Source organism: Phyllobates terribilis, unplaced genomic scaffold (genome assembly GCF_046119375.1).
Source record: "Phyllobates terribilis strain yellow unplaced genomic scaffold, ASM4611937v1 Scaffold_3__8_contigs__length_932513732, whole genome shotgun sequence".
NCBI classification, from domain to species: domain Eukaryota; kingdom Metazoa; phylum Chordata; class Amphibia; order Anura; family Dendrobatidae; genus Phyllobates; species Phyllobates terribilis.
The window spans coordinates 684,389,273-684,413,469 of record NW_027362763.1 but is presented as its reverse complement, the minus strand read 5'-3'; the positions used below and the strand labels follow the sequence as shown (position 1 = coordinate 684,413,469).

At 52.9% G+C, this 24,197-nt stretch overlaps 1 protein-coding gene across 1 annotated transcript; it reads right to left on the bottom strand.

Moving 5' to 3' along the window:
• Positions 1 to 7,481: 7,481 nt before the first annotated feature.
• Positions 7,482 to 21,110, bottom strand: FBXO28 (F-box protein 28). Its single transcript, XM_073671854.1, has 5 exons — positions 20,888 to 21,110; positions 16,810 to 16,919; positions 11,146 to 11,284; positions 9,821 to 10,016; positions 7,482 to 9,423 (listed from the first exon to the last, which is right to left on the bottom strand). The coding sequence occupies exons 1-5, from the start codon at positions 21,059 to 21,061 to the stop codon at positions 9,032 to 9,034; spliced, it is 1,011 nt and encodes a 336-aa protein (XP_073527955.1). The 5' UTR covers positions 21,062 to 21,110; the 3' UTR covers positions 7,482 to 9,031.
• Positions 21,111 to 24,197: the final 3,087 nt, after the last annotated feature.

Here is a 24,197-nt window from a genome sequence, read left to right as displayed (position 1 = left end):
CCCCCCTCCTACTCCCCCCCTCCACCACCACGCCGCCTCCTTCTCTCCCCCCCCTACTCCCCCCTCCACCACGCCGCCTCCTTCTCTCCCCCCTCCACCACCACGCCGCCTCCTTCTCCCCCCCCTCCACCACCACGCCGCCTCCTTCTCCCCCCCCCTCCACCACCACGCCGCCTCCTTCTCTCCCCCCCTCCACCACCACGCCGCCTCCTTCTCTCCCCCCCTCCTACTCCCCCCCCCTCCACCACCACGCCGCCTCCTTCTCTCCCCCCCTCCTACTCCCCCCCCCTCCACCACGCCGCCTTCTTCTCTACCCCCCTCCACCACCACGCCGCCTTCTCTCCCCCCCCCTCCACCACCACGCCGCCTCCTTCTCTCCCCCCCTCCACCACCACGCCGCCTCCTTCTCTCCCCCCTCCTACCCCCCCCGCCTCCTCCTCTCCCCCCATCCACCACCACGCCGCCTCCTACTCCCCCCCTCCACCACCACGCCGCCTCCTTCTCTCCCCCCCTCCTACTCCCCCCCCTCCACCACCACGCCGCCTCCTTCTCTCCCCCCCTCCTACTCCCACCCCTCCACCATGCCGCCTCCTTCTCTCCCCCCCTCCACCACCACGCCTCCTTCTCCCCCCCCTCCACCACCACGCCCCCTCCTACTCCCCCCCTCCACCACCACGCCGCCTCCTTCTCTCCCCCCCTCCTACTCCCCCCCCTCTACCACCACGCCGCCTCCTTCTCCCCCCCCCTCCACCACGCCTCCTTCTCTCCCCCCTCCTACTCCCCCCCTCCACCACCACGCCGCCTCCTTCTCTCCCCCCCCTACTCCCCCCCTCCACCACGCCGCCTCCTTCTCTCCCCCCCCCTCCACCACCACGCCTCCTTCTCTCCCCCCTCCTACTCCCCCCCTCCACCACCACGCCGCCTCCTTCTCTCCCCCCCTACTCCCCCCCTCCACCACGCCGCCTCCTTCTCTCCCCCCCCCTCCACCACCACGCCGCCTCCTTCTCTCCCCCCCCTCCACCACCACGCCGCCTCCTTCTCCCCCCCCCCCCCTCCACCACCACGCCGCCTCCTTCTCCCCCCTCCACCACGCCTCCTTCTCTCCCCCCTCCTACTCCCCCCCTCCACCACCACGCCGCCTCCTTCTCTCCCCCCCCTCCACCACCACGCCGCCTCCTTCTCCCCCCCTCCACCACGCCGCCTCCTTCTCCCCCCTCCACCACGCCGCCTCCTTCTCCCCCCCCTCCACCACGCCGCCTCCTTCTCCCCCCCCCTCCACCACGCCGCCTCCTTCTCCCCCCCCTCCACCACGCCGCCTCCTTCTCCCCCCTCCACCACGCCGCCTCCTTCTCCCCCCCTCCACCACGCCTCCTTCTCTCCCCCCTCCTACTCCCCCCCTCCACCACCACGCCGCCTCCTTCTCTCCCCCCCTCCACCACCACGCCGCCTCCTTCTCCCCCCCTCCACCACCACGCCGCCTCCTCCCCCCCACTCCACCACGCCGCCTCCTTCTCTCCCCCCCTCCACCACCACGCCGCCTCCTTCTCTCCCCCCCTCCACCACCACGCCGCCTCCTTCTCTCCCCCCCTCCACCACCACGCCGCCTCCTTCTCTCCCCCCCCTCCACCACCACGCCGCCTCCTTCTCCCCCCCTCCACCACCACGCCGCCTCCTTCTCTCCCCCCCTCCACCACCACGCCGCCTCCTTCTCTCCCCCCCCTCCACCACCACGCCGCCTCCTTCTCTCCCCCCCTCCACCACCACGCCGCCTCCTTCTCCCCCCCTCCACCACCACGCCGCCTCCTTCTCTCCCCCCCTCCACCACGCCGCCTCCTTCTCTCCCCCCCTCCACCACGCCGCCTCCTTCTCTCCCCCCCTCCACCACGCCGCCTCCTTCTCTCCCCCCCTCCACCTCCTTCTCTCCCCCCCTCCACCACCACGCCGCCTCCTCTCCCCCCTCCACCACGCCGCCTTCTCTCCCCCCCTCCACCTCCTTCTCTCCCCCCCCTCCACCACGCCGCCTTCTCTCCCCCCCTCCACCTCCTTCTCTCCCCCCCCTCCACCTCCTTCTCTCCCCCCCTCCACCTCGCCGCCTTCTCTCCCCCCCTCCACCTCCTTCTCTCCCCCCCTCCACCACCACGCCGCCTCCTTCTCTCCCCCCCTCCACCATCACGCCGCCTCCTTCTCTCCCCCCTCCACCTCCTTCTCTCCCCCCCTCCACCACGCCGCCTCCTCCTCTCCGCCCCTCCACCACCACGCCGCCTCCTCCTCTCCCCCCCTCCACCACGCCTCCTCCTCCTCTCCCCCCCTCCACCACCACGCCGCCTCCTCCTCTCCCCCCCTCCACCACCACGCCGCCTCCTCCTCTCCCCCCCTCCACCACCACGCCGCCTCCTCCTCTCCCCCCCTCCACCACCACGCCGCCTCCTCCTCTCCCCCCCTCCACCACGCCGCCTCCTTTCCCCCCCTCCACCACCACGCCGCCTCCTCCTCTCCCCCCCTCCACCACGCCGCCTTCTCTCCCCCCCTCCACCACGCCGCCTTCTCTCCCCCCCTCCACCTCCTTCTCTCCCCCCCCTCCACCTCCTTCTCTCCCCCCCCTCCACCTCCTTCTCTCCCCCCCTCCACCTCGCCGCCTTCTCTCCCCCCCTCCACCACCACGCCGCCTCCTTCTCTCCCCTCCTCCACCACCACGCCGCCTCCTTCTCTCCCCCCCTCCACCACCACGCCGCCTCCTTCTCCCCCCCCTCCTACTCCCCCCATCCACCACCACGCCGCCTCCTTCTCTCCCCCCCCTCCACCACGCCTCCTTCTCTCCCCCCCTCCTACTCCCCCCCTCCACCACCACGCCGCCTCCTTCTCTCCCCCCCTCCACCACGCCTCCTTCTCTCCCCCCCTCCTACTCCCCCCCCCTCCACCACCACGCCGCCTCCTTCTCTCCCCCCCCCTCCACCACGCCTCCTTCTCTCCCCCCTCCTACTCCCCCCCTCCACCACCACGCCGCCTCCTTCTCTCCCCCCCTCCACCACGCCTCCTTCTCTCCCCCCCTCCTACTCCCCCCCCCTCCACCACCACGCCGCCTCCTTCTCCCCCCCTCCACCACGCCTCCTTCTCTCCCCCCTCCTACTCCCCCCCCCTCCACCACCACGCCGCCTCCTTCTCTCCCCCCCTCCACGCCTCCTTCTCTCCCCCCTCCTACTCCCCCCCCCCCTCCACCACCACGCCGCCTCCTTCTCTCCCCCCTCCTACTCCCCCCCTCCACCACCACGCCGCCGCCTTCTCCCCCCCCCCCTCCACCACCACGCCGCCTCCTTCTCCCCCCCCCTCCACCACGCCGCCTCCTCCTCTCACCCCCTCCACCACCACCTCCTCCCCCCCTCCACCACGCCGCCTTCTCTCCCCCCCTCCACCACGCCGCCTCTTTCTCTCTCCCCCCTTCCACCACCACGCCGCCTCTTTCTCTCTCCCCCCTTCCACCACCACGCCGCCTCCTTCTCTCCCCCCTTCCACCACCACGCCGCCTCCTTCTCTCTCCCCCCTTCCACCACCACGCCGCCTCCTTCTCTCTCCCCCCTTCCACCACCACGCCGCCTCCTTCTCTCTCCCCCCTTCCACCACCACGCCGCCTCCTTCTCTCTCCCCCCTTCCACCACCACGCCGCCTCCTTCTCTCTCCCCCCTTCCACCACCACGCCGCCTCCTTCTCTCTCCCCCCTTCCACCACCACGCCGCCTCCTTCTCTCTCCCCCCTTCCACCACCACGCCGCCTCCTTCTCTCCCCCCTTCCACCACCACGCCTCCTCCTCCTCTCCCCCCTCCACCACGCCTCCTCCTCCCCCCCCTCCACCACGCCGCCTTCTCTCCCCCCCTCCACCTCCTTCTCTCCCCCCCTCCACCACCACGCCGCCTCCTCTCCCCCCCTCCACCACGCCGCCTTCTCTCCCCCCCTCCACCTCCTTCTCTCCCCCCCTCCACCACCACGCCGCCTCCTCCTCTCCCCCCCTCCACCACGCCTCCTCCTCCTCTCCCCCCCTCCAGCACGCCTCCTCCTCCTCTCCCCCCCTCCACCACCACGCCGCCTCCTCCTCTCCCCCCCTCCACCACGCCGCCTTCTCTCCCCCCCCTCCACCACCACGCCGCCTTCTCTCCCCCCCCTCCACCACCACGCCGCCTCCTCCTCTCCCCCCCTCCACCACGCCGCCTCCTCTCCCCCCCTCCACCTCGCCGCCTTCTCTCCCCCCCTCCACCACCACGCCGCCTCCTTCTCTCCCCCCCTCCACCACCACGCCGCCTCCTTCTCTCCCCCCCTCCTACTCCCCCCCTCCACCACCACGCCGCCTCCTTCTCTCCCCCCCTCCACCACGCCTCCTTCTCTCCCCCCCTCCTACTCCCCCCCTCCACCACCACGCCGCCTCCTTCTCTCCCCCCCCTCCACCACGCCTCCTCCTTCTCTCCCCCCCCTCCACCACGCCTCCTTCTCTCCCCCCCTCCTACCCCCCCCCTCCACCACCACGCCGCCTCCTTCTCTCCCCCCCTCCTTCTCTCCCCCCCTCCACCACGCCTCCTTCTCTCCCCCCTCCTACTCCCCCCCCTCCACCACCACGCCGCCTCCTTCTCTCCCCCCCTCCACCACCACGCCGCCTCCTTCTCTCCCCCCCTCCACCACTACGCCGCCGCCTTCTCTCCCTCCCCTCCACCACCACGCCGCCTCCTTCTCTCCCCCCCTCCACGCCGCCTCCTTCTCCCCCCCCCTCCACCACGCCGCCTCCTCCTCCCCCCCTCCACCACCACGCCGCCTTCTCTCCCCCCCTCCACCACGCCGCCTCTTTCTCTCTCCCCCCTTCCACCACCACGCCGCCTCTTTCTCTCTCCCCCCTTCCACCACCACGCCGCCTCTTTCTCTCTCCCCCCTTCCACCACCACGCCGCCTCTTTCTCTCTCCCCCCTTCCACCACCACGCCGCCTCTTTCTCTCTCCCCCCTTCCACCACCACGCCGCCTCCTTCTCTCTCCCCCCTTCCACCACCACGCCGCCTCCTTCTCTCTCCCCCCTTCCACCACCACGCCGCCTCCTTCTCTCTCCCCCCTTCCACCACCACGCCGCCTCCTTCTCTCTCCCCCCTTCCACCACCACGCCGCCTCCTTCTCTCTCCCCCTTCCACCACCACGCCGCCTCCTTCTCTCTCCCCTTCCACCACCACGCCGCCTCCTTCTCTCCCCCCTTCCACCACCACGCCGCCTCCTTCTCTCCCCCCTTCCACCACGCCGCCTCCTTCTCCCCCCCTCCACCACGCCGCCTCCTTCTCTCCCCCCTCCTACTCCCCCCCCTCCACCACCACGCCGCCTCCTTCTCTCCCCCCCCTCCTACTCCCCCCCCCTCCACCACCACGCCGCCTCCTTCCCCCCCCCCCTCCTACTCCCTCCCCCTCCACCACCACGCCGCCTCCTTCTCTCACCCCCTCCACCACCACGCCGCCTCCTTCTCTCCCCCCCTCCACGCCGCCTCCTTCTCTCCCCCCCTCCACGCCGCCTCCTTCTCTCCCCCCCCTCCACCACCACGCCGCCTCCTCCTCTCCCCCCCTCCACCACCACGCCGCCTCCTCCTCTCCCCCCCTCCACCACCACGCCGCCTCCTCCTCCTCTCCCCCCCTTCACCACGCCGCCTTCTCTCCCCCCCTCCACCACGCCGCCTCCTTCTCTCCCCCCTTCCACCACCACGCCGCCTCTTTCTCTCTCCCCCCTTCCACCACCACGCCGCCTCTTTCTCTCTCCCCCCTTCCACCACGCCGCCTCTTTCTCTCTCCCCCCTTCCACCACCACGCCGCCTCTTTCTCTCTCCCCCCTTCCACCACCACGCCGCCTCTTTCTCTCTCCCCCCTTCCACCACCACGCCGCCTCCTTCTCTCTCCCCCTTCCACCACCACGCCGCCTCCTTCTCTCCCCCCTTCCACCACCACGCCGCCTCCTTCTCTCCCCCCTTCCACCACGCCGCCTCCTTCTCTCCCCCCTTCCACCACCACGCCGCCTCCTTCTCTCTCCCCCCCCTCCACCACCACGCCGCCTCCTTCTCTCTCCCCCCCTCCACCACCACGCCGCCTCCTTCTCTCTCCCCCCCACCACGCCGCCTCCTCTCTCCCCCCCTCCACCACGCCGCCTTCTTCTCTCTCCCCCCCTCCCCTCCACCACCTTGCCGCCTCCTTCTCTCCCCCCCCTCCCCTCCACCACCTTGCCGCCTCCTTCTCTCCCCCCCCCTCCCCTCCACCACCTTGCCGCCTCCTTCTCCCCCCCCCCCCTCCCCTCCACCACCTTGCCGCCTCCTTCTCCTCCCCCCCCTCCCCTCCACCACCTTGCCGCCTCCACAATGTTATCTAGTGGACGGGTGGCAGTCGGGCAATCTGGACCCCGCCCACGCTGAGACTCAGAAATGCCTTTGTCAGAATCAAAGTGGCCCACTCATTCTCTATAGGACAGCCAGAGAAGGCCAAGTACTGGCCACGGCCACCTCTAGCAGTCCCACCGAGAATAAATGGACCAGTGGTGTGCATGTGAAGTCACCACTCCAATCTGCTGGGATATTTCACAGACCCCGCTCTCAGGATTAAGCCCCAACAAACATGCAAGTTATCACACCTCTTATTGTAGTGGTTTATGAATATCCCTTTAAGTGCTTGGTATTTGCAATTGTGCTGTCCAAAGGGACAATTGGTTTATCTAAATTAAACCTTAAAGGAGTATGTCTGTCTGTCTGTCTGTCTGTCTATCGCCCAAAATCCTATCCCAATATGTATAAGGTGTAACAATATTAGCAAATCACTCCAATCAGAAACGTAGTATAGTTTTTCTGATTACCATGTTGCTTACCCCATGTGCAGGGCATTACAGTAGCTTAGGTATCCTTGATTATGGCCACTAACAACTGTCATCATATGAGTGGTCGTAACCATGGATACCTAAACTACTGCAAAGCCCTGCACATGGGGTAAGCAACAGAGAATCAGGAGAACTATACTACATTTCTAATTGGAGCAATTTGCTAATATTATTTTCCTACTACATATTGGGATAGGAACTTGGACATGGAAATACGTCTTTAACACCCTCACCCAGCCCAATGTTCATTTCTCTGATGCATCTAAAATAAAAAAAAAAATAATAAAAAAAGGCCCCACCATTTTTTGTATACAGCACCTATGCATCTCCAAACTTGCAATCTGTAGGTTATTATGGAGGGAGAGAGAAGGGAGTAAACACTTCCCAATTACATGATAATTGGCAACACACAGATCGGCAGAGGTGCTGTGAACACAAAACGGTAAATTTGACGCCATTTGCAAAAGTTGCTTAGTTATTCCACATCGGAAGCACTGCTGCCATATTAAATAGTTGCAAATATTTGGATGCCCATAAAGTATGTACCCCCCCCCCTCCCTGTGTAAAGGAAACCTTTCCTGGGGACTAGACAAGAATTTAGGTCACAAGGAAAAAAGGTATAATATATATTTATACGGATATATATATACGGTGTATACACAATTCAAGTCTAAGTGATGTTTTACAAAGACTGGATTATTTTTTTTTTTAGACATTAGTGAACCATAAACCAGTATCCAGCACTGAACTCAAATTAAAAGGGACAGCGTCACAATTACCATTCTGCCGTTTCTTCTCAAAAACAGTCCAACGTCTGGATGTTAAACGTTTGTTAACAGGAAAAATAGGCACTGAGGAGTTCGGTTACCTAAAACCAACGGAACATAAATAACACTTATGGGGGATGGGGTAGGGTAAGGTGCTAGGTATGGAGGAGAATCCTAAATTAATGTCAGCTCCTACAATCAGCTCCTCTGCGGTCAGCGAGCGCTGCAATGGAGCCAGTTCATCGTTATGATGTCATGTCTTAAAGGGGCAGTTTAGAAATTACACAACACACGAAGCGATTCTGCCAGGTGAACCATCCTGGGTGGGTACGGCTTCACCTTGCCACCCTATAGCCATGGTCCAGGAAACAGAATGGCCGCGTGGTCTATGTGTAGGCACCAAAAGCATTGTAATGAGATTGTGATCAGTGAGGGTCCGACAACAGAGACCCTCAGGAGAAAAAAAAAAAAAAAAGGGCAGTCCTATAGCTTCCAATGGAAACAGACTGGAGCAGAAGGGGGCCAGGCTTTGTTCTAGAGAACAGTGGGGATCTCACTTCATGGACCCCCACCAATAATATAGCAAAAATCAGCCACCTTGGCACGTCAGCTGATGTGAAACTGCTACCTCTAGCATTGCTTTGAGAGCTGCCTGAGAATGTTGGGATTTGTAGTTTAGCAGCGGCTAAAGTATAGAGTATCGGCAAAAAAAATAATTTGAAATGCTCCAAATGGAACCAAGATAGAATGTAGAACTCTGCATCTCCACGGTAACAGACTACAAACAAACCCTATGTCGTCGGATTTTGCAGGTCTCCACTTTCTACCCTGTAACATCAGACAACACAGGGTTTGTTTGTAGGCTGTAACCATGGACACACTTTGGTCTGCACAGGAGCTGTATGTACAAAACGGTAGCTTCATATTTGCAACGTTATTCCATATTTGATGCATTGGAACAATTTTTTTTTGCAGAACATTATAGATGTGTGGTCAGTATCTTATAGTGAAGCAGAAAGGAGCTCAGGCTATTAAATAAATAGGTTTCTCGATAATGAGAGCATCCGTTCTGCAGGAATCTAATGTAGTGAATTGTGCTGTGAAGTTGCTTCACGCTGCAGTCTATGGATTCACTGGATCCATCAACAGTATTAATGGTTTCACTGTAAACTACCTCCTAATGGCTGCAAAATAACAAAAAAAAAAAACCTATGAACGTCAAGAGCTAAGGAGTAACCTGCAAGGTGCTCATCATCTTGTGGAGGCATTGAACTGCATGAAAGGGTAAAGTGGACCCTACAACAAAACTGCGGTCCAGTTGCGCCCCGGTTGCCCACCAGTAACCAGTCCAATAACCATGCCGCTAGCTAAAACAGTTTTGCTTTTTTTAATACAGTTACTTCCGGGTTCGGAGACGCTTTGATTTCCTAGGACAGTTCGCGTCCCCCACTACTTTCTTCCGTTTCCGGGGGGAGTCATCGCTAGGACCGGATCCGGAGGGGCCTACCGCGCTTTCCATCACATCCCGCAGTTTGTGCTCTAGCTCGGCGAGGCGCACGTTCTGCTCGCCTATGATTTGGGTCTGTTCTAGAAGTTTCTGGTCCTGGTCCTGAAGCTGTTTCTGCTGCTCCTGTACCTTGGTGCGCAGCTCGGACATCTCCCGCCTCAGGACGGTCAGGCCGGCTCCGTTGGCTTTCACTTGCTGTACCAGTTTTGTCACCTCCTGTCTTGAAGGGTTTTGCTTGGAGAACAGCTGCATTGTACTTAAGGTGGTGGAGGGGCCTGGAACTGCAGAGAGCAATAATTAATTATTAATTACACATCACAAGGCTGTGGGGTTATAATACGGCCACAGAGGGAAAGTTACAAGCAGAAATAAAAAAAACTGTCAGCACCAGTTATTGCAATGCCAGAGTTGGCGGCAACATGGCAAAGAAGCCTCCTCTTTTTTTTTTGCATTGACTGCTGCAAATAAAGGAAGATGCCCCATATGGGTACTATCAGGGCAACCTTCATGCTAAGCAGGGATTGTCCCTTTAATTGTTGGCATCATTAGAAAATTATATTCCATCAGTGCGTCATGGTAATATGGCCCCGATGCACTGCACAAGTGCTCAGTAACCTGCACGCCATGTCTGAAGGGTTTACCATTAAAAGGGGTGAGGAATTACAGAAGTTACCGTACCTGGAGGAGAGCCCATGAGACGCCCTGACACTTCAGAGCCGGGTAACTTCTTTTTAAGGATCGGAACAATCTTTTCATCAAAATATTCCATTGCCATGGAGGAGATGTCCCGTAATTCTTGTAGGACCTCGTGAGCTCGCTGAGGGGATCTAGTGGAGTTCACGTATCGTAGTACATTGTAGATTTCATCAATAACCTGTGTATGGGAAAGCAGTGGATTAGTAACTATACACCAGGCCTAAGTAATGACAGTGCTTGTGCACATCGATGCCCACGACCCCGTCCATCGTCCGCGACAGTCTGTGGCTGCTGGACGGGAGACTTAGGAATCGCCTCCTACCTGATGGCATCCACTGCTCATAGCACCGGGCAACTTAACCAAAAGAGCCGCAAATATCAACAGCGGTCACATCCAGCGGTCACAGGTTACTGTCATGGCTGATAAACCAGATTGCGGGAATCGATTCGTATCAACTCTGCAGCTCAGTCCTAGGTGAGGAAGTTCATTGCTGTCCCTGGTCAGCAGCTCTGCCTTGTGATCCTGGAGATGGCCATGTGTCCTCATCTTACATCCCTTATGACTTGCCTGCAATCCAAGGACCAGACACTTTATCCTAACCCCCTCCCTCCCTAAGGGGTGCCCGCATGAGGGGTTTACTACAGAAGTATCTTTACAACAGCACAAAGTTTCAAAGTTGTGAATACTAATATCACCAAGAATCCGATAGGCAGATACTGACACCTAGTGGCTCTGGGGAGTAGTCCAGGAGATCTGATTTTATGCACAGTTATGCCCGTCTTAAGTTCTTCCTATCTAGGTTTGATGGGACTTTTTTCCCTATAAATTCTCCTGCAAATGCCGCATTTTCATAGAAGAATATTGGACCAGCTGTAGATTTTTGGCTCTTGCTGCCTGTGTGCCCCTACCTATTATTCTGTGAATTTCCCAACTAGTTATATCCATTATATATGTTAAAGGCTCCACATGGCAGCCCACCGCAGCCATGTCCAGGCCGCCACGCGCTTCCGTTTATCTCCCTACTTTAATCCCTGCACTGCCGACCCTCTAGTAAAGCGACGATTTCAGGACACAAACACGCAAAAATATCCTGGGGCTTCTCCTAATCTTCTCATGGACGCCTGCAACAACAGAGAAACACCGACCACAGGACGGAGACGACGGCCGCACTCATTCCTTACACGGCTCCAGTTGGTACTGCGAACCCTGGACAATTACTGTCAGTAGGAGCCAGAGGAAGAGACTCTACTACCAGCAGTACGCGGAGCCCCAGGACTTGTGATGTGGGATCACGTACAGTCCTCACCTTGCCTGGGATGAAACAACACAGATTAGAGTCCACGTATTTCATGAACGTCATGTTCAGTAGTGACAGCCGGGTCTCCACAGCCGCCAGGATGTCCGCGTGACGCGCCAGCGAGTGATTCCTCCTCTCCGATTCTCGTCTGCATGAAAGAGAAGGGGGTCACTAATCAGATTATACACCAGTCATGGCAACCCCATATACCGCACGTACGGCAGTAACCCTTCACCTCCTGCACAAGTTACCAAGACAGCATACATCATACACCTAGTACAGCCGGCTACCGGCAATGTAGAAGCTTCACCACATCATATGCTGAAAAGGTCAACTCCAGAAGAATAAGTGAGTGCAGCTCTGGAGTATAATACAGGATGCAACTCAGGATCAGTAATGTAATGTATGTACACAGTGACTGCACCAGCAGAATAGTGAGTGCAGCTCTGGAGTATAATACAGGATGTAACTCAGGATCAGTAATGTAATATATGTACACAGTGACTGCACCAGCAGAATAGTGAGTGCAGCTCTGGAGTATAATACAGGATGTAACTCAGGATCAGTAATGTAATGTATGTACACAGTGACTGCACCAGCAGAATAGTGAGTGCAGCTCTGGAGTATAATACAGGATGTAACTCAGGATCAGTAATGTAATGTATGTACACAGTGACTGCACCAGCAGAACAGTGAGTGCAGCTCTGGAGTATAATACAGGATGTAACTCAGGATCAGTAATGTAATGTATGTGCACAGTGACTGCACCAGCAGAATAGTGAATGCAGCTCTGGAGTATAATACAGGATGTAACTCAGGATCAGTAATGTAATGTATGTGCACAGTGACTGCACCAGCAGAACAGTGAGTGCAGCTCTGGAGTATAATACAGGATGCAACTCAGGATCAGTACAGGATAAGTAATGTAATGTATGTACACAGTGACTGCACCAGCAGAATAGTGAGTGCAGCTCTGGAGTATAATACAGGATGTAACTCAGAATCAGTAATGTAATGTATGTACACAGTGACTCCACCAGCAGAATAGTGAGTGCAGCTCTGGAGTATAATACAGGATGTAACTCAGAATCAGTAATGTATGTACACAGTGACTCCACCAGCAGAATAGTGAGTGCAGCTCTGGAGTATAATACAGGATGTAACTCAGGATCAGTAATGTAATATAATGTACAGTGGGTATGGAAAGTGTTCAGACCCCTTTACATTTTTCACTCTTTCATTGCAGCCATTTGGTAAATTCTAAAAAGTTCATTTTTTTCCTCATTAAAGTACACTCTGCACCCCAACTCGACTGAAAAAAACAGAAATGTAGAAATTTTTGCAAATTTATTAAAAAAGAAAAACTGAACTATCACATGGTCATAAGTATTCAGACCCTTTGCTCAGTATTGAGTAGAAGCCCCCTTTTGAGCTAGTACAGCCATGAGTCTTCTTGGGAATGATGCAACAAGTTTTTCACACCTGGATTTGGGGATCCTCTGCCATTCTTCCTTGCAGATCCTCTCCAGTTCCGTCAGGTTGGATGGTGAACGTTGGTGGACAGCCATTGTCAGGTCTCTCCAGAGATGCTCAATTGGGTTTAGGTCAGGGCTCTGGCTGGGCCAGTGAAGAATGGTCACAGAGTTGTTATGAAGCCACTCCTTTGTTATTTTAGCTGTGTGCTTAGGGTCATTGTCTTGTTGGAAGGTGAACCCTCGGCCAAGTCTGAGGTCCAGAGCACTCTGGAAGAGGTTTTCATCCAGGATATCTCTGTACTTGGCCGCATTCATGTTTCCTTCAATTGCAACCAGTCAGTGTCCCTACCGCTGAAAAACACCCTCATAGCATGATGCTGCCACCACGTTTCACTGTTGGGATTGTATTGGGCAGGTGATGAGCAGTGCCTGGTTTTCTCCACACATACGCCTTAGAATTATCACCAAAAAAGTTCTATCTTCATCTCATCAGACCAGAGAATCTTATTTCTCATAGTCTGGGAGTCCTTCATGTGTTCTGGAGCAAACTATGATGGCTTTCATAAGTCTTGCACTGAGGAGAGGCTTCCGTCGGGCCACTCAGCCATAAAGGCATGACTGGTGGAGGGCTGCAGTGATAGTTGACTTTGTGGAACTTTCTCCCATCTCCCTACTGCATCTCTGGGGCTCAGCCACAGTGATCTTGGGGTTCTTCTTTACCTCTCTCACCAAGGCTCTTCTCCCACGATTGCTCAGTTTGGCTGGACGGCCAGGTCTAGGAAGACTTCTGGTGGTCCCAAACTTCTTCCATTTAAGGATTATGGAGGCCGCTCTGCTCTTAGGAACCTTGACTAATGCAGAAATTCTTTTGTAACCTTGGCCAGATCTGTGCCTTGCCACAATTCTGTCTCTGAGCTTCTTGGGCAGTTCCTTTGAGGTCATGATTCTCATTTGGTCTGAGATGCACTGTGAGCTGTGAGGTCTTATATAGACAGGTGTGTGCCTTTCCAAATCAAGTCCCATCAGTTTAATTAAACACAGCTGGACTCCAATGAAAGAGTAGAACCATCTCAAGGAGGATCACAAGGACATGGACAGCATGTGACTTAAATATGAGTGTCTGAGCAAAGGGTCTGAATACTTATGACCATGTGATATTTCAGTTTTTCTTTTTAAATACATTTGCAAAAATGTCTACATTTGTTTTTTTTCAGTCAAGATGGGGTGCAGAGTGTACTTTAATGAGAAAAAAATGAACTTTTTAGAATTTACCAAATGGCTGCAATGAAACAGAGTGAAAAATTTTAAGGGGTCTGAATACTTTCCGTACTCACTGTATATACACAGTGACTGCACCAGCAGAATAGTGAGTGCAGCTCTGGAGTATAATACAGGATGTAACTCAGGATCAGTAATGTATGTACACAGTGACTGCACCAGCAGAATAGTGAGTGCAGCTCTGGAGTATAATACAGGATGTAACTCAGGATCAGTAATGTATGTACACAGTGACTGCACCAGCAGAATAGTGAGTGCAGCTCTGGAGTATAATACAGGATGTAACTCAGGATCAGTAATGTATGTACACAGTGACTGCACCAGCAGAATAGTGAGTGCAGCTCTGGAGTATAATACAGGATGTAACTCAGGATCAGTAATGTATGTACACAGTGACTGCACCAGCAGAATAGTGAGTGCAGCTCTGGAGTATAATACAGGATGTAACTCAGGATCAGTAATGTATGTACACAGTGACTGCACCAGCAGAATAGTGAGTGCAGCTCTGGAGTATAATACAGGATGTAACTCAGGATCAGTAATGTATGTACACAGTGACTGCACCAGCAGAATAGTGAGTGCAGCTCTGGAGTATAATACAGGATGTAACTCAGGATCAGTAATGTATGTACACAGTGACTGCACCAGCAGAATAGTGAGTGCAGCTCTGGAGTATAATACAGGATGTAACTCAGGATCAGTAATGTATGTACACAGTGACTGCACCAGCAGAATAGTGAGTGCAGCTCTGGAGTATAATACAGGATGTAACTCAGGATCAGTAATGTATGTACACAGTGACTGCACCAGCAGAATAGTGAGTGCAGCTCTGTAGTATAATACAGGATGTAACTCAGGATCAGTAATGTAATGTATGTACACAGTGACTGCACCAGCAGAATAGTGAGTGCAGCTCTGGAATATAATACAGGAGGTAACTCAGGATCAGTAATATAATGTATGTACACAGTGACTGCACCAGCAGAATAGTGAGTGCAGCTCTGGAGTATAATACAGGATGTAACTCAGGATCAGTAATGTAATGTATGTACACAGTGACTGCACCAGCAGAATAGTGAGTGCAGCTCTGGAGTATAATACAGGATGTAACTCAGGATCAGTAATGTAATGTATGGACACAGTGACTGCACCAGCAGAATAGTGAGTGAAGCTCTGGAGTATAATACAGGATGTAACTCAGGATCAGTAATGTAATGTATGTACACAGTGACTGCACCAGCAGAAGAGGGATTTTTGGTACTCACCATAAAATCTCTTTCTTGGAGCCTTCATTGGGGGACACAGGACCATGGGGTGTATGCTGCTGTCGCTCAGAGGTTGACACTATGCAAAAAAAGGAAAATGGCTCCTCCTCCGCAGTATGCACCCGCCTACAGGCACCAAGCTCACCAGTTAGTGGCTAGAGTAGTAGGAGAAGCACAAAATAACGAACTATGTAATGCCCAACGGGGCACAACCGTGAAAAACTAAATGAGATGCCCAACAGGACATATGTCCAAACACAGGGAGGTTGCTGTGTCCCCCAATGAAGGCTCCAAGAAAGAGGTTTTACGGTGAGTACCAAAAATCCCTCTATCGCTTCATTGGGGGACACAGGACCATGGGACGTCCCAAAGCAGTCCCTTGGGTGGGAGAACAGAAGATAGTCACAGACTAGGTCAGACTTCGGCAACTGCCGCCTGCAGGACCTTCCGGCCAAGACTGGCGTCAGCCAAAGAATAAGTGTGGACCTTGTAAAACCTTGAAAAGGTGTGAAGAGAAGACCACGTTGCGGCCTTGCAGATTTGAGAGGCCGAAGCCTGATGGCGGACCGCCCAAGAGGCCCCCAAAGCCCTGGTGGAGTGAGCCGTTACTCCAGGAGGGGGAGATTTGCCCGAGATGCGATGTGCCTCCAAGATGGTCGAACGTATCCAACGGACGATGGTTGACTTGGAAGCAGGGAGACCCTTGCGATGCCCCTCAGGGATGACAAAAAGGGCATCCGAGCGCCGAAGAGAGGCCGTTCTGGAAAGGTACACACGTAGAGCTCTGACCAGGTCCAGTTTGTGTAGGGACTTCTCCCGTGGATGCACTGTAGCAGGGCAAAAGGAGGGCAAAACGATGTCCTCATTAATGTGAAAAGAGGAAACCACCTTTGGCAAAAAGGAAGGCACCGGCCTGAGCACTACTTTGTCTTGATTAATAAAACAGGGTTGGATCAGTAGGATCCAGGTCTACCTCCTACAGACACTAAGCTTAAACTGGTGAGCTTGGTGCCTGTAGGCGGGTGCATACTGCGCAGGAGGAGCCATTTTCCTTTTTTTGCATAGCGTCAACCTCCTAGCGACAGCAGCACGCACCCCATGGTCCTGTGTCCCCCAATGAAGCGATAGAGAAATAGTGAGTGCAGCTCTGGGGTGTAATACAGGATGTAACTCAGGATCAGTAATGTAATGTATGTACACAGTGACTGCACCAGCTGAATAGTGAGTGCAGCTCTGGAGTATAATACAGGAGGTAACTCAGGATCAGTAATGTAATGTATGTACACAGTGACTGCACCAGCAGAATAGTGAGTGTAGCTCTGGAGTATAATACAGGCTGTAACTCAGGATCAGTAATGTATGTACACAGTGACTGCACCAGCAGAATAGTGAGTGCAGCTCTGGAGTATAATACAGGAGGTAACTCAGGATCAGTAATGTAATGTATGTACACAGTGACTGCACCAGCAGAATAGTAATAAAACACTGACGTATATCAGCCACATTCTTGTGGATTCACAATCCCATATTTGTATTTTTGGAGTGCAGGCGACTTGTATGTGAACATATAAGGACTTTTCCTCAGTTTGGAATTGAGCTGAGTGGAAACTGCCTGGGGCAGGGATCCTGTGAGCGGGGACTGCAGGGGCTCATACCTTGGCAGCTGTGCCTTCACCTGCTTCTGACACAAGCTGTGATATCGCTCCACACGCAGGAAGCCTTGGTTCAGGATGCGCTGACACTCCAGATCCATGCGCTTACAGACCTATAAGAGAGCAGACATGAGCGAGATGATACAGGAACACTCCCCGTATATAGTTTTCCCACCTACAAAGAATGGAGAGGTCTGTAATTTTTATCGTAGGTCACTTCACCTGTGGGAGACAGAATCTAAAAATAAAATCCAGAAAATCCCATTGTATGATTTTTACATAATTAATTTGCATTTTATTGCAGGAAATAAGTATTTGATACAATAGAATAACAGAACTTAATATTTGGTCCAGAAACCTTTGTTTGCAATTACAGAGGTCAGACGTTTCCTGTAGTTCTTGACCAGGTTTGCACACAGTGCAGCAGGGATTTTGGCCCCCTCCTCCATACAGATCTTCTCCAGATCTTTCAGGTTTCGGAGCTGTCGCTGAGCAACATTGAGTTTCAGCTCCCTCCAAAGATTTTCTATTGGGTTCAGGTCTGGACACTGGCTGGGCCACTCCAGGACCTTGAAATGCTTCTTACGGAGCCACTCCTTAGTTGCCCTGGTTGTGTGTTTCAGGTCATTGTTATGCTGGAAAACCCAGCCATGACCCATTTTCAATGCTCTTACTGAGGGAAGGAGGTTGTTAGCCAAAATCTCGTGATACATGACCCCATCCATCCTCCCTTCAATACAGTGCAGTCGACCTGTCCCCTTTGCAGAAAAGTAGCCCCAAAGTGTGATGCTTCCACCACCATACTTCACGGTTGGGAAGGTGTTCTTGGGGCTGCACTCATCCTTCTTCCTCCAAACACGGAGAGTGGAGTTGATACCAAAAAGTTCCATTTTGGTCTCATCTGACCACATGACCTTCTCCCGCGTCTCCTCTGGTCATTGCTGAACTTCAAACAGGCCTGGACATGTGCTGGTGTGAGCAGGGGGACCTTGCGTGCCCTGCAGGATTTTATCCATGACGGCGTAGTGTGTTACTAACGGTAATGTTTGAGACTGTGGTCACAGCTCTCGGTCATTGACCAGGATATCCAGTGTAGTACTGGGCTGATTCCTGACCTCTCTCAGAATAATCCTTACCCCAAGAGGCGAGACCTTGCATGGAGCCCCAGACCAAGGAAGATTGACAGTCATCTTGTGCTTCTTCCATTTTCTAATAATTGTGTCAACAGTTGTTGCCTTCTCACCAAGCTGCTTGTCTTTTGTCCTGTAGTCCATCCCAGCCTTGTGCACAGGGATGTGGAGTCGATATAAAATGGACCGACTCAGACTCCTAAAATATATAATAAATTGGGTACAGTAGTGCAATGTAGTTTGTGGGGAATTTTTTTTTTCATAAGAATTTGGGAAAGTTCTGAAATGTCCTATAAATGTCTGTCCTATTTCTGATCTAAGGGTCTGGACTTTTAGCTGAGATGAATCTGTGCTACAGTAAATTTATCACTTAAACATGAGCCGTGTATGAGGGAGTCGGAGTCGTGGAGTTGGTGTCATGGAAATTGAGGAGTCACAGGTTTGGCTTACTGACTCCATAGCTCTGTTTGTGAAGTTCTACAATTTTGTCCCCGGTGTCCTTAGCATTTTGGTCTTGGCCTTTGTGGACAGGTCGGAGTGTGATGGTGTGTGGACAGGTGTCTTTTATACAAGTAACGAGTTCAAACAGGTGCAATTAATACAAGTAATGAGTGCAAAGTAGGAGGGCTTCTTAAAGAAAAACTAACAGGTCTGAGAGAGGCAGAATTCTTGCTGGCTGATCTGTGAACAAATACTTATTTCATGAAATAAAATGCAAATTAATTATGTAAAAATCATACAATGTGATTTTCTGGTTTTTCTTTTTAGATTCTGTCTCTCACAGTGAAGTGACCTACGATAAAAAATGACAGACCTCTCCATTCTTTGTAGGGGGGAAAACTTGCAAAATCGGCAGAGTATGAAATACTTATTTTCCCCACTGTATGGCCACAGTGACATCAATGATCAATATCCTCACAGCAAAGATTAGGAAGAAGTGATGGCGGCCACGGGTCTGACTAGTGAGACTAAAAGATCCTGCAGAAGGACAGTACCGCGTTCCCATCAAATCACATCTGAGGACCCCCAGGGCTGTGATCATATATGGGGCTGGATAGAAAAAGCATGTCAGGAGCACAGAGAGAGCGCCCTCTACAGATCGTACTGCCTCCCCATCTCTTTCTCTACAGATTCTAGGCACAGAGAGTACTGCCTCCCCGTCTCTTCCTCTACAGATCGTACTGCCTCCCCGTCTCTTCCTCTACAGATTCTAGGCACAGATCGTACTGCCTCCCCGTCTCTTCCTCTACAGATTCTAGGTACAGATCGTACTGCCTCCCTGTCACTTCCTTTACAGGATGTAGGTACATATAGTACTAGCTTCATAATTACTCTATGAAAGACATACTACCCTGATATCTTCCTAAAAATGATGACGGTACAGATAGCACTGCCTCCCTGTCTATTCCTGTAAACGAGGTAGGCAGATAGTGCTGCCATACCGTGTTTTGTAAATGAAATGGATACAGGTTTTGCTGCCTCCTTGTCTCTTTCGGTAAATGATGTAGGTACAGACAGAACTTCTAGGATTTCCTCCATATCAGATGTAGGTACAGAATATTCCTCTCCCTCCATATGAGGCATTGAGATTACTGTCTGTAAATAATGTCCATATCAAATATATCACCGCCTCAGGGAATGTGCACATCTACCTCTAAAATGTACAGATAGTGCTGCCAACCTACGGATAAATGATAGACAGATGTGTAGTAATGTGTATGGGGGGGCAGCTTTATTTTTATTTACATCAGATATTTGTTGGATGACTGATCTTTCAGCCGACAACTATTCCCCCTCCATACATAGGAATGCTCGGCTCCTGTGTACTTCACGAGGTCTGCTGCCAACCCCCGCTGTCCTCATCCCTACCGACCTCCACCTGTTTTTCTGCCTACCATCCCCACTACAGACCCCCTTCTTCCACCTCTTTCCTACAGACCCCCCCCCCCTCCCTACTGTCCCCACAAACCCCATCCTCCTCCCTATCAACCCACCCTCGGCCCCCTCTTCCCCACCGTCCTCCCCTACCGACCCACCCTCGGCCCCCTCTTCCCCACCGTCCTCCCCTACCGACCCCTCTTCCCCACCGTCCTCCCCTACCGACCCCTCTTCCCCACCGTCCTCCCCTACCGACCCCTCTTCCCCACCGTCCTCCCCTACCGACCCCTCTTCCCCACCGTCCTCCCCTACCGACCCCTCTTCCCCACCGTCCTCCCCTACCGACCCCTCTTCCCCACCGTCCTCCCCTACCGACCCCTCTTCCCCACCGTCCTCCCCTACCGACCCCTCTTCCCCTTCCTATTGGTTGGCATAAAGTATCGGCCACTGGAACCTACCTAGCGATCCTTATCTTCCCTGACAATGTCGGGGGGCTGTCAGGAGATCTCCTGCCAGCGGACCCCTGTGTATCTCATATGTATGGGGGTCTGTATGGTAGGACTGAGCTCCGCTGCAAGATACCATGTCCTGTACAGAAAGGCACTGCTATGGCGGCCGCTCCCCCGCAGGCGTCAGATGTGTTCAGTCATTTCTATCGCCACCTATCCATCTGGATGGAACGTGCAGACGTCCCGGCACCAGACGCCACCGATCTCCCCTCACGTACGGATCCGATACCTGCAATGTAACTACAGCCTGAACACATTGGCTGCCATCGACCCAACGTCCCCCCACCGGCTGCATCATCCACAGTCAGGGTCACAGAGGCCATTTTCCTCAGTTTTCGGCTTTGCACACGGTTCCTCGTCCGGCCCAGACCTCTGATTGCTGACAGTGAATAGAAACCTTCACATTTATTTTCTTCCAGGTTCATTATTCTGCTCCTCACAGGTAAGTGATAAAGATGCCATTCACTGACAGCAAGCAGAGGAGGACACAGGACAGCTCAGCCTCCCCTGCCCCGGTGGGAAGTTCTGCAGCAGCTGCGCCCCCGCACGGCGCCCCCTCCTCACCAGGCGCAGCTGGCTGATCTCGTCGTACGTCAGGAAGTTCAGGATGTTCTCGATGGCGACGATGGGCAGCCCGAGCAGGGAGTTACTCTGCGGGAGCTGGTGCCCGGGGGAGGAGGCCGGAGAGGAGCCCCCCGGGCCGCCCTCGCTGCCCCGCTCCTCCTCAGCCGCCGACATCTTTCTCTCTTCCTCCTAGAGCGGGTACGTCCTGATATGACGTCACTTCCGGTGTGTGGGCAGGGCCTGGCCTGGCTTGTGGTGTCAATACGCTGGAGCCGCAGCCGCCTGTACACACAGCGCGGTATTATATATCTGCTACTCCGGCTCCTGCTGTCCTCAGGGCTACCTACCTGACTAAAAAATGTTATAAAAAAAAATCTGAAAATATTTATTAGGGACACATTGGAAAACTGATATAAATCATAATTATGCAGAAAAAAAAGTCCGATTTCAATGGGATTGTAACATGAGCCGTTACATAAAGGAATTCGCTGTCATACACATAGTTTTCCAAGGAAATCATCACACATATATATATATATACACACTACCGTTCAAAAGTTTGGGCTCATTTAGAAATTTTATTATTTTTTAAAGAAAATCACTTTTTTTTTTCAATGAAGCTAACATTAAATGAATCAGAAATCCACTCTATACATCGTTAATGTGGTAAATGACTATTCTAGCTGTAAACGTCTTGTTTTTATTGCAATATCTACATAGGTGTATAGAGGCCCATTTCCAACAACCACCACTCCAGTGTTTTAGTGGTACATTGTGTTTGCTAACTGTGTAAGAAGCTAATGGATGTTTAGAGAACCATAGAAAACCCTTGCACAAGTATGTTAGCCCAGCTGAAAATGGTTTGTCTGATTTGAGAAGCTATAAAATTGACCTTCCTTTGAGCTAGTTGAGAATCTGGAGCATTACATTTGTTTGTTCTATGAAACTCGCAAAATGGCCAGAAAAAGAGAACTTTCATGTGAAACTCGACAGTCTATTCTTGTTCTTAGAAATGAAGGCTATTCCATGCGAGAAATTGCCAAGAAACTGAAGATTTCCTATAACGGTGTGTACTACTCCCTTCAGAGGAGAGCACAAACAGGCTCTAACCAGAGTAGAAAGAGAAGTGGGAGGCCCCGCTGCACAACTGAGCAACAAGACAAGTACATTAGAGTCTCTAGTGTGAGAAATCGACGCCTCGCAGATCCTCAACTGGCAGCTTCATTAAATAGTACACGCAAAACGCCAGTGTCAACGTCTACAGTGAAGAGGCGACTCCGGGATGCTGGCCTTCAGGAAAAAGTGGCAAAGAAAAAAGCCATATCTGAGACTGGCTAATAAAAGGAAAATATTAATATGGGCAAAAGAACACGGACATTGGACAGAGGAAGATTGGAAAAAAGTTTTATGGACAGACGAATCAAAGTTTGAGGTCTTTGGATCACACATAAGAACATTTGTGAGACGCAGAACAACTGAAAAGATGCTGGAAGAGTGCCTGACGCCATCAGTCAAGCATGGTGGAGGTAATGTGATGGTCTGGGGTTGCTTTGGTGCTGGTAAAGTGGGAGATCTGTACAAGGTAAATGGGATTTTGAATAAGGAAGGCTATCACTCCATTTTGCAACGCCATGCCATACCCTGTGGACAGCGCTTGATTGGAGCCAATTTCATCCTACAACAGGACAATGACCCAAAGCACACCTCCAAATTATGCATGAACTATTTAGGGAAGAAGCAGGCAGCTGGAATTCTATCTGTAATGGAGTGGCCAGCGCAGTCACCAGATCTCAACCCCATTGAGCTGTTGGGGGAGCAGCTTGACCGTATGGTACGCAAAAAGTGCCCATCAAGCCAATCCAACTTGTGGAGGGGCTTCAGGAAGCATGGGGGGAAATTTCTCAAGATTACCTCAGCAAATTAACAGCTAGAAAAAGGTCAGTAATGCTGGAATTGCTGCAAAGGAGCATTCTGTGACGAAAGAAAAGTTTGAAGGAGAAAATTATTCTTTTTAATAAAAATCATTATTCCTAACCTTGTCAATGTCCGGACTATATTTTCTAATCATTTTGCAACTCATTTGATAAATAAAAGTATGAGTTTTCATGGAAAACACAAAATTGTCTGGGTGACCCCAAACTTTTGAACGGTAGTGTATATATAATGCGAGTGAGATATATAATCAGCGCTTTGTGTGTGTAGCTTACTGTACATGTATTTTAGTAAAAAATAAATTATTTTCTTCAAAAAAAAAAAGGCTTAGGATCCCCTCTACTTATTAAGAACCAGCAGAGGGAAAGCTGACAGCTGCGGGCTGATATTAACCCCTTCACGCCGCGACCCTTTTCCCTTTTTGCTCCCCTTCTTCCCAGAGCCATAACTTTTTTATTTTTCGGTCAATATGGCCACGTGAGGGCTTGTTTTTTGCAGGTCGAGTTGTACTTTTGAACGACACCATGGGTTTTACCATATCGTGTACTGGAAAACAGGAAAAAAAATCCAAGTGCGGTGAAATTGCAAAACTTGCAAAACTGACCTGCCATTATGATTCTCCAGGTCAAATTAGTTAAAAAAAAAATGTCTTATAGACACCTCTCCATTACTAACCCCTGAGCTTGATGTCAGCTGCCAATACAAATCTGACATCAACCCCAATATTATTATCCACTTACCACCGCACCAGGGCAAGTAGGAAGAGCGGAGGCTAAGCACCAGAATTGGCGCATCTTATGGATGAGCCTTTTCCTGATGTTTGTAGTCCGGGAGGGGGCCAATATCCATGGCCCCTTCCTAGCCTATTAATATCAGCCCCAGCTGTATGCCTAACCTTTGCAGGTTATTAATTATGTTTGTTAGGCAATCCCTGCATGTGGTGCGGCTGTCGAACAGATGCGCGACATGCAACTGCGGCGACTCAAACCTATTTTTTGAGCATGCCGAAGATACTCAGCACCCGAGCACGCGTGGATAACCCCTTATCTGAGCATGCTTGCTCATCTCTAAAGTGCACCAGTTCTGCATTTTTGCAGCGAGAAAAGGGTCAGAGCAGAGTGAGACTGCCGGAGCAGCGAGCAAAGGGTCAGAGCAGAGCGAGACTGCCGGAGCATCGAGCAAAGGGTCAGAGCAGAGTGAGACTGCCGGAGCAGCGAGCAAAGGGTCAGAGCAGAGCGAGACTGCCGGAGCAGCGAGCAAAGGGTCAGAGCAGAGCGAGACTGCCGGAGCAGCGAGCAAAGGGTCAGAGCAGAGCGAGACTGCCGGAGCAGCGAGCAAAGGGTCAGAGCACAGCGAGACTGTCGGAGCAGCGAGCAAA